Below are 10,474 nucleotides of genomic sequence, written 5' to 3' on the forward strand. Positions count from 1 at the left end.
TAATTTTTCCTGATACGGTACTCTGCTTTGACAGCAAACTGTTACCCTTCTGAAACAGACCACAATTTAAGGATTTAGCGCAAGTGTAGATTAATCCTGAAGTGGGAGGTCTTGTGGTTCACTGCTTCGCCACAGGCTTTATTATGGATACCACCTCCCCCAAAATCCAAGCACCCCCCTCAAAGCCACCATTCAGTGAAATCAACAGGTTTGAACGAGCTTCCCTTTTCTCCCCCCTCTAATATCACCATTTTCAAAAATCTTAAATTTTTAAAAATGGGATTTATCGGAGTTGAATTTGGCTTTTTATTAACAGAGTAACATTTACTTCTGAACAACTGATCTGGCCCAGAAACAAAAAAAGTGTACGGTCATTAAATTTCCCCCGTATGAATAATTACTAGATTTTTAAATGACACTTTAAACTGTTTCAAATTTTTATTTTCAATTTTATTTGATATTTCAACGTCTACATTAACCCCAGGTATATGTCCCAATTTTTATTTCAATCCATGATTTAAAAAAAAAATAGGTTTCATTTGGTGGATTGCTGTCTGAAAGTTCTTTAATGTGATTTGGTTGCATAGACAACTTCATCACTGCAGCTCAATGCTGGGTACCCTCATTAAACAACACTAATAATAATAATCTTTATTAGTATCACAAGTGGGCTTACATTGCAATGAAGTTACTGTGAAAATACAATCTGCACATCAAAAAAGGTAAAGTCCTCCCCACGGAAAACACTAGGGGCAGGTTTCTCCGTCCAGCCGCACCAGGTGTCGTCGGGATTCTCCATTTCGCCAGCTGGTCAATGGGGTTTCCCATTGTGGGGCAGCCCCATGCCGTCGAGAAATTCCCAGACTGCTGGCAAAACGGTGAATCCTGACGGCAGAGAACTCAGCCCTAGATCTCAGCACCTCTTTCTTTGAAGTCACAGCAATTGTTGTAGCTTTGTCACCGACATCAAATTGTGGCTCAAGAAAAACAGATTTTAAATTTTGAATACGAGTCAATATACTGTAAGGTTACTGGAAGGATACCCCCACATCTAGAAACAAATGGGCAGCACATGGTATCAGCAATAGTCTCATTTCCATATCCTGGATTTAAGGGTAATTACTGCAATTTGCACCAATTATGAAAGAATCATACAATTTTGAGAATGACAACTAGATTATGATACTCATGTCTTAGGATGCAGCTAACATTGCAATTCAGAGAAAGGATCTTATGTTACTCTAAATAAAACCATACTTCGAAATGTAGCCATGGCTCTTGTAGCTGTCCGTTGAGCTTGGACAATCAACTCCTGCTGAGCAATTTCCTTTCTCAGATTCTGGAAGATTAAATTATTGCTCTATCAGTAACATGAACTAACCAAGGATAACATTTTATGAAAAAGTGCATCAAATTCCAACTTTTAATAATGGTAAAGAAACAGCTCAGAATGTTCTAACGGAGTAGCACATTCCAAGTGCCAAATATTTTTAAATGGGGGAATGAAACCTACACTCATTCCTCTGAAGGACCTATTCATAATTCTTTTAATTAACCCAATTCATCACTAATACACAGTAACCCCACCAGTTCAGAGATCCGTCGTTCTGAAACACCAGCTGTCCAGATATTTTGAACAGGTCCAAGCAACTCATGGAATTATTTTAGTTCAAGTACTTTGGGAGCGGAAGCATGGCAGATATAGTATTTGGGTAAGTAAAACAATTTGTAATACTGATTTGTGTTTTAGGTAAATATATAATCTACATTGTTTTCAGGTTTACCCAATTTTGGTTTGACATTCAAATGTCATTCTATAATCCAGAAAATCCCCAAATTTAGAAAGGAATTGGTCCTAGGCACTCTGAAATGGAGAGGTTACAATGTTGTGATGATATGGGGCAGCACGGTAGCATGGTGGTTAGCATAAATGCTTCACAGCTCCAGGGTCCCAGGTTCGATTCCCGGCTGGGTCACTGTCTGTGCGGAGTCTGCACGTCCTCCCCGTGTGTGCGTGGGTTTCCTCCGGGTGCTCCGGTTTCCTCCCACAGTCCAAAGATGTGCGGGTTAGGTGGATTGGCCATGCTAAATTGCCCGTAGTGTCCTAAAAAGTAAGGTTAAGGGGGGGGGGGGTTGTTGGGTTACAGGTATAGGGTGGATACGTGGGTTTGAGTAGGGTGATCATGGCTCGGCACAACATCGAGGGCCGAAGGGCCTGTTCTGTGCTGTACTGTTCTATGTTCTATATCTTTCCCCTGATCAGATGTAGTGAAAGATGCAATGGCGACTCGACTACATCTTTCATGGTCCCGTTTGCTTACTGAAGTATTGGGCAAATAGGCACAACTAAAGCCTGTTTGCACTGCAACTTACAGCACACACGGTATAAAGAACACAGCAGAATTTCAAAACAATTATAATGGAAACAAATTCTGGACCGCCAATTGAAAAATCAATTGATTGTACTACACATAGGACATACATACGTTTTTCCCACAAAACATTTCAAAGTATAGAGGGAGCCAAAAACCTTTTCATTACATTTAATTTGTTTTACAACTTATGGAATGTCACAATGAGTTTCTATTACAATAGGAATCATTTACAAAACTATTGTTCCAATAGACTCCCAAAATTAAGTTTTATAATTTCCATTTTAAATATATTACAAAAAATAAAAACCTTGAGAACCTCAAATCAGAACTCAAAATGCAAGATACTTTTCTGGTACTTACATACAAGAACATTGGTAGCTACTATATGAACTGTAAAATTAATTTACCAAGGTGGAAAATTCTACACTTTCAGTTGACTAAGATTTACAATCTATTGGGACTTTACTTTAAAAGATACCTCAGAGGGCAGCACGGTGGTGCAGTGGATTAGCCCTGTTGCCTCACGGCGCCGAGGTCCCAGGTTCAATCCCGGCTCTGGGTCACTGTCCGTGTGGAGTTTACACAGTCTCCCCGAGTTTGCCTGGGTTTCTCCCCAACAACCCAAAGATGTGCAGGCTAGGTGGATTGGCCACGCTAAATTGCCCCTTAATTGGAAAAAATTGATTGGTACTCTAAATTTATTTAAAAAAAAAGATACCTCTGCTTCTCTGCTGATGGAGTTGTAACGAGCTATTCTCTCCATTCGACTGGCATAAAGAGCAGAGTCTCTTTCAATCTCCTCCAGCTCCTCCAGGGAAAAGGTGACAGAGATGCAGGGAACAGGAATGTCTGACCAGCAGATGTAATGCTTTAAAAAGGACAAATATCAACAAATACAATCACTATATTAATCACAAAAGAACCTTCCACATAATCAACTAAACTGAACAGTAAGAACCAATGTTCCATCATAATTCATGTTTTGAAAAATTGGACAAAGTTAAACATGGACTAACACTAGACTACGTCCATGGCTCATTGGTAAAGGCACTATTCAGTATAACATTAAGCCACATAGACCTGAAGGTCCTGCATTTAATTGCCAATCCATGCTGATTGAATAGATCCTAACTGGAACACCAGTTCCAGTTGAGATTAGTCTCTGCTAATTTGGCTTAAAAAGATAAAAGATTTGTTTGGTTGCGGGTAGGGATTCAACCGGGTACATATTTTAATTGCTCCCTTAGCCAGGAACAGGACATTATTAAAGTGCGTTTACATAATCGTGAAGGCATGGAAGAAGTAGGTACAACTAAAAAGGGGCCCTGGGGTCAGGCAGGAGCCCCAAATCCAAATCTATGATAATAAAAAAAAGCAATAAATTACAACAATTTCTGAATTGTTAAATAAATCATATGTTCTGTTGTCAAAATGTTAATTCTTTCATCAAATACCGCAATCTGTGAACATATTCATAGCAACTTCAAAGCTGGTAGTTTATAACCTCTTCTGCAGCAAAGTTCAACACTGTGTAACAAGTCCAATCAGAAAGGTTTACTTAAGCTATTTTAGTCACTATCTGAGCCCCTTTACTTTTATACTTTCCATTAAACTTTAAAACACAGTATAATATTAACTGGATATATAATGACGATTACAAATGCTAATTTCCTAAATTCCATTACATTATAATCTGTAGCATGTTAGAATTAAACTCATCAGTAACAAAGCTTGGCATACAGGGTTGAGCCTCAATAAAGTGATATACTGAACTCCAAATACTTGCGCAGGGCCTATGCATAGCCAGCTAAAAATTACAGTGTAGAGTTTGCACTAATTTGTGCTGTTTTTTCAAGCCCAATCCGTCTGATATTGGTGTAACTGGTGCAAACGATTGTGAAATTTTAAGAGCAAATTACATTCAGCGGATTTAAAGTTTCTGTGATCCTTTGCATTAACTTTAGATACAGCGCGTTAAAAGCAGGCCCTTCTTCCAAACTGGCTTTGTGAACTGATCACCATTGAATATTTCCACTAACTGCTTTAAATGCAGGTGTTCGAGCAGGCTCCAAAATTTAAGCTGTTTCCTTTGAGCATGAGGAGACTAATAGGAATGTTTTGAAAGGGTTTTGAACTTTTTAATTACTAAAGAAACTAACGAAAGTATCGTACGATCTGCCCAGAAAATAGATATATATTTTCTTTTAAAGCCATTCTCAGCAATTTAAAGTCAGTTTACTCAAAAGATCGTGGATTGACATCGTCGTTTTTTGGGATAAACTCAGTCAGCAGTATTAATTAAACCAAGTTAACACTCAAATATATCAAGGAAATGGCAGCACGGTGGCGCAGTGGGTTAGCCCTGCAGCCTCACGGTGCCGAGGTCCCAGGTTCGATCCCGTCTCTGGGTCATTGTCTGTGTGGAGTTTGCACATTCTCCCCGTGTTTGCGTGGGTTTCACTCCCACAACCCAAAGATAGAACATAGAACAGTACAGCACAGAACAGGCCCTTCGGCCCTCAATGTTGTGCCGAGCCATGATCACCCTACTCAAACCCACGTATCCACCCTATACCCGTAACCCAACAACCCCCCCCTTAACCTTACTTTTTAATTAGGACACTACGGGCAATTTAGCATGGCCAATCCACCTAACCCGCACATCTTTGGACTGTGGGAGGAAACCGGAGCACCCGGAGGAAACCCACGCACACAGGGGGAGGACGTGCAGACTCCACATAGACAGTGACCCAGCCGGGAATCGAACCTGGGACCCTGGAGCTGTGAAGCATTTATGCTAACCACCATGCTACCCTGCTGCCCCAACCACCATGCTACCCTGCTGCCCCTGCCTGATGTGCAGGCTAGATAGATTGGCCACACTAAAATACCCCCTAATTGGAAAAAATGAATTGGATACTCTAAAATTAAAAAAATATATATATCAAGGAATTTTTTTTTTTTATTTAAGATACTGGCTGACTGGTTCATGGCAGATTGTATATTTGGCAATATGCCGAGTAAAAATCCAGGGGAGGAAAAAAACCTTTCACAACTACCACAATTTGCCCTGAATTCAGATGCTGTGCCCAAAGTGGGAACTACACTTCCTACCTGTTCAGGTGTGATGCCTGCTCATATCTTTCACTACTACATAAACATCTGCACTTAAAAATAATATATTTGCAGGATTAGAAATAGTTTGTGGAATTACTGTCACATACTTGACATGTCAGAAAGGGTTGGGTTCTGGAAAACACATCAATGATGGAGGGTTGGTTCCTTTTGTAGAAACTACTACCTTAATATCTAATTTGTTTATAGCCACATATTCAGCCAATAAATTGTTTTTAACTAAGATGTCTAGCCTTATGTCATCCATTTTTACTTTGTCTTGCATCGTTTGGGACAGGGCGGGGAGTGGGCACGGATGATCCAGGTGACAGTTGAACATCTTTAACGGAGTAGCTCTTCAAGTTTTGGCGACACTGGCTGCCCAATCAGTGTTTGAGAGTGTCACAACCAGCTCACACTGGAACTACTGGAGAAAACGTCCTTAAAATTAAAAACAAGGTATAAAGAAGCAAAGACCAACAGGAGGAAAGAGGAACATAGATGAAAGGTAGAAGAAAGCAATTAGGAATGAAATGCAAGTCAAATTGCAAAATTATTCCAATAGTGGCATGTATAAGACCCATTAAGATGGGCCGAATGGCCTCCTTCTGCACTGTAAATTATATGATAATTAAACAGCACCAGATACATAAACCAGTAATTTTATTATTGAAAACACGGTATAAGTGAAGAATCAGCAACTTTCCCATATAGTAGAATATGGATATAAATAAAATTGCAGCGTACCGTTGGGCAGCAAAGTTTCAACAAGTTAATAGTCTTCCCGCAGATGTATATATCATAAGCCACGTGAGCAAGAAAAAGAGGGACACACTCTTCGACCTCTTTGGAAGCTAGAACATATCCATTGGTCCAGTAGTGTTTATCTGGCAAATAAATTTTAAATTCAATGATTGGAAATATATCTTTATTCTACTCAGGGAACATGCTCTCTTACTTCATTAGGTTTCTACCCAGAGCTCCACAAATAATGCACAGAACAGAAAGGAAATGAACTTCAAATATCTGCATCCCATCATACACAATCAATATGGAAAAATAAATGGTTTTACTCATCCATGTGCTTTACCATTAAACATAGCTAATCCACCAAAGCCAAAAGCCGTTAAATTGATCAGTGATAACTTCAGCACATTTTTAAACAAAAAAAAAACAAAAAACATTGATCCGGTGAAACGGGACAAAACTTTCTGCAATCTATACTTCAAAAGAAACAAAAAGGAATGTCATCTCCAGAATCAGGGAACCCAGAAAGTTTGTATCTTGTGAACAGATTCTACTGTTGCCTGTCCTACTGCCTCCACTACAGAAAAGCAGTTGGATGCCGGGTGGTTTACAGCGAGGTGGAGTGTCTTGGGTTACAGGAAGATATAGGTGGGGTGGTCAAATGGGAAGAAAAGAGGCAGATGGAATTTAACGCTGAAAAGTGATACACTTCGGAAGGAATAATGTGACAAGAAATATTCAATTAATGGCCTGACACTGGGTAGTTCCGAGGAACATGGGGACCGTGGTGTGTTTGTCCACAGATCTACGGCAGAGGGCAGGTTAATAGGGTGATAAAAAAGGCAAATGGGACACTTACCTTTATCAATCAAGACACAACTTACAAAAGCAGGGCGGTCATGTTGGAGCTGCATAGAACTTTGTTGAGGCTACAGCCGAAATACTATGTGTAATACTGGTTGCCACATTATAGGAAGGATGTGATTGCACTAGAACAATTCACCAGGATGTTGCCTGGAATGGAATATTTAAGTTATGAAGCGAGGTTGGATAGGCTTGAATTGTTTTCGCTGGAGAAGAGAAGACGGAGAGGTGACCTGATCGAGATGTACAAGATTATGAGGGGCATGACAGGGTGGATAGGGAGCAGCTGTTCCCCTTGGTTGAAGGGTCAGTTACAAGGGGACACAAGTTCAAGGTGAGGGACAGGAGATTGGAAGGAGGGGGGTGATCTGTTTTAGCTAGAGGATGGTGTCAGTCTGGAGTCTGGAATGCACTGCCTGGGAGGGTGGTAGAGGCGAGTTACCTCACATCCTTTAAAGTACCTGGATGAGTACTTGGCACATGATAACATTCAAGTGCTGACAAATGGAGTTATGCAGGCAGGTCAGGTGTTTTCATGTGTCGGTGCAGACTTGATGGACCAAAGGGCCATTGCATTATTCTGCGATTCTGTTAGGACAAAAGTTGCTAGAGCTACAGAAAACATGCTGGATATTTTCCTTTGTTTTCTCCGGGAGGTGACGAGATAATCATAGTTATCACTTCAAAATTACAATTACAGATGTCTCTAAAATACCCACAAATAAAAAAACATTCACTGAGTTGTTAGGCACCTGGACATAACACGAGGGGAAAAGAAAATACACAATCCAGCTGGTACGATGCAGAATGCACTATTTAAAAAGGATGGTGGAAGCACATTTAAGAATAAATTTGAAAGGGAATCGGACGAATACTTGCGACGCGGGGCTACATGGAAGGAGCAGGAAGGACTCTTTGAAAAGAGCCAGCTAAATGGAGAAATATTTCTTGATGGGCTAAATGGCCTACTTCTATCCTGCCCAATATGATTCTATCAGAGAGCTAGTACAGACACAATGGACCAAATGATGTTCTTTTGTATTGCATCATTCTACGGTTCGGAATGGAAGCAACGTGAAAACAAAAATGACAATGACACTCTATTGCCTTTCCAAGCCAAAAGCCTTTGAAGTCCCACAGCAGATGTCAACTATTACAGAGTTGGGTTGTTCTTCCACATCATATTTAAATTACTCAATAGAAGTAATTAAACTTAAATTGCAAGGAAGTTGCAATCATATTTCCTTATATATTCTGCACATTTTAATTCGCGTTGCCTTACCTCTGAAATTAAGGTAGTCCTCATTCACCTGGATCATGAACTCTCCATACGCATCTCTACAAATACCACTGTAAACCCAGTCATAGACAAATCTAAAACAAGAAATGTTCATATTTATACATGGAAACAAGGCAATAAGCACTTGCATTGTAAAATACATCAATTGGAGGTAAGACAGTAAAGCCTCAATTATAACACTGACCTTGTATATGGCTCACAGCTGCTTTTCAACAGAGAGAGCAGCACGGGATAGTGCTCATTACTACAGTTATTCAGAGCTTCCTTGTACAAATAAGACAACAGTTTTACTCCCTGATAAAAGAAAATAAGTAAAGAAATTAATGATGAAACTTGAGAGAAATATTTCTTGGAATGATGATTGAATTACAAATGGCTAATAATCTAATACCTAAACTGCTGCAGCTAGAAAGTTAGGTAGGCAGATTACATTTATATAGCACCTATCAGAGCCTCAGGACAAAGTGCTTTACAATCAATGACATTTTCCAAAATGGCACAACAATAACATTCTACAAAAAGCAATATGAATAGCCACGGTGGTGTTACTAAAGTGATGAACATCAGCTTGGACACTTGTTGAAAACTGGGCTGAGATATTAGCTTGTGCATTTCATAGCATAGGATAGTTGTTTCTCCAAGATCCTTTGGGAAGGCAAGCAGCATGAATTGTGTCCACATCTCCCAAATCAGGATGGGCAGTCTCCCAAATTTCAGACACTGCTGTACAGCTTAGGTGCAAATGATTGCAGCTGGGTTCTTAGCCACCACATAAGCTGTGGGTGAGAATGCAAGTCAGGATTTGTTTGCCAAATGTCCCAAAATAATTCAGTTCTTTTAATCTGTCGATTGTAACCTGGAGCTAAATCTGCACCTCCCTTTAAAATTAACCCTGGGTCTATCAGCTTGATTTTCCCACTTCCAACTATGGTGTAGAGGACTTGGTTCAGTTGCATGAGAACATGGAGACAAAAATATGCCCCCCCACCAATCAGATGTGTGATGAATGTAGGAATTTCAGATATATTGTATTATATGTATTTGGTGCAGTGAGTGTTAAACGCCTGGGATAGTTTGACTGCTGCTATCGTGTTTTTTAAAATCCTGGTTTAAAAGACAGCTAGGCTTTTTGGAGCCAGAGGTGCAATTAAAGAATCGTAAAAGTTTGGACTAATGATGTTTATTTATACTAAAAGGGTTCCCCGAGGAGTCGATAAATAGAGACATTGTGTTCAGCTTAGTAAGATGATGTCATTAATGCGAGGAGCCAGGGGCTGAAGCAGTCAGCTATTGACATTTTCAGAGTTACTTTTTGACAGGAAGGTGAGCCGAGAAGGTTTCTGAAGAATACAACCAGTGATTCGGCATTGATCTGACAGGGTGTCAGGTCTCTTGTTCTTTCAAGCAGTCTCAAAGATCTCTCTTTCTCAAAGTTGAGTATGCAAGACATCTCTTTACAGCAAATATTCCTGAGTTTGCTAACTGTATTTAAAAGTGGATTATGACCCAAGATGGTTTTGCTGTATGAGTGGAAATAAAGATAGCAGTTAAGGGTTAGTGTGTCACTGTATTAATTAATATTATTTAAGGGGTAATTGGGAGCTATTTTCTTGAGTGAAGTTAAAAATATTTTAAGACGGTTAGTAATAAACATTTGTTTTAATATACCATATCCATATTTTGTGTGAAATCACTCCTGAAGTGAGTTACCCTTTCCTCACAATCTTAAAAAATAAAAAAAATATTGGGGTCTCTATCCAGTATCCTAGCAAATGTTGGGGTCTGGTCCGGGATGGTAGTAGATGACAAACTTTACTTTACCCATAATGACTACTACTGCTAATTTTAGACCAAGAACTACCTCCAGAACACTTTACAAGTTTCAGTACGAACCAAAGCTCTTGGGATGTTTCCTGCAAACTCTAAAAGCTTCCTGTGGTCATGCTTCTACTATGTGCACCATTCTCATCTCTATGACCAAAAATGGAATAGAAACCCTAAAGGATATTTGGGAATACATTAATGCAGCAAGTAGTAGTCTGACCCTAAACAACATCACCTATAGAAAAATCCA

General features: G+C 39.6%; 1 protein-coding gene across 3 annotated transcripts in view; it reads right to left on the bottom strand.

The window, feature by feature from the left end:
• tubgcp6 (tubulin, gamma complex associated protein 6) overlaps positions 1 to 10,474 on the bottom strand; it is a 59,024-nt gene that overhangs the window by 26,661 nt on the left and 21,889 nt on the right. For all 3 annotated transcript variants that reach the window (XM_038811460.1, XM_038811457.1, XM_038811459.1), the window contains 5 exons: positions 8,585 to 8,694; positions 8,383 to 8,474; positions 6,237 to 6,376; positions 3,094 to 3,243; positions 1,258 to 1,339 (listed from right to left, as the gene is read on the bottom strand). In XM_038811460.1, the coding sequence (XP_038667388.1) occupies positions 1,258 to 1,339; positions 3,094 to 3,243; positions 6,237 to 6,376; positions 8,383 to 8,474; positions 8,585 to 8,694 (574 nt within the window). The remainder of the gene's footprint in view (positions 1 to 1,257; positions 1,340 to 3,093; positions 3,244 to 6,236; positions 6,377 to 8,382; positions 8,475 to 8,584; positions 8,695 to 10,474) is intronic.

Source organism: Scyliorhinus canicula, chromosome 11, assembly GCF_902713615.1.
Source record: "Scyliorhinus canicula chromosome 11, sScyCan1.1, whole genome shotgun sequence".
NCBI lineage: Eukaryota > Metazoa > Chordata > Chondrichthyes > Carcharhiniformes > Scyliorhinidae > Scyliorhinus > Scyliorhinus canicula.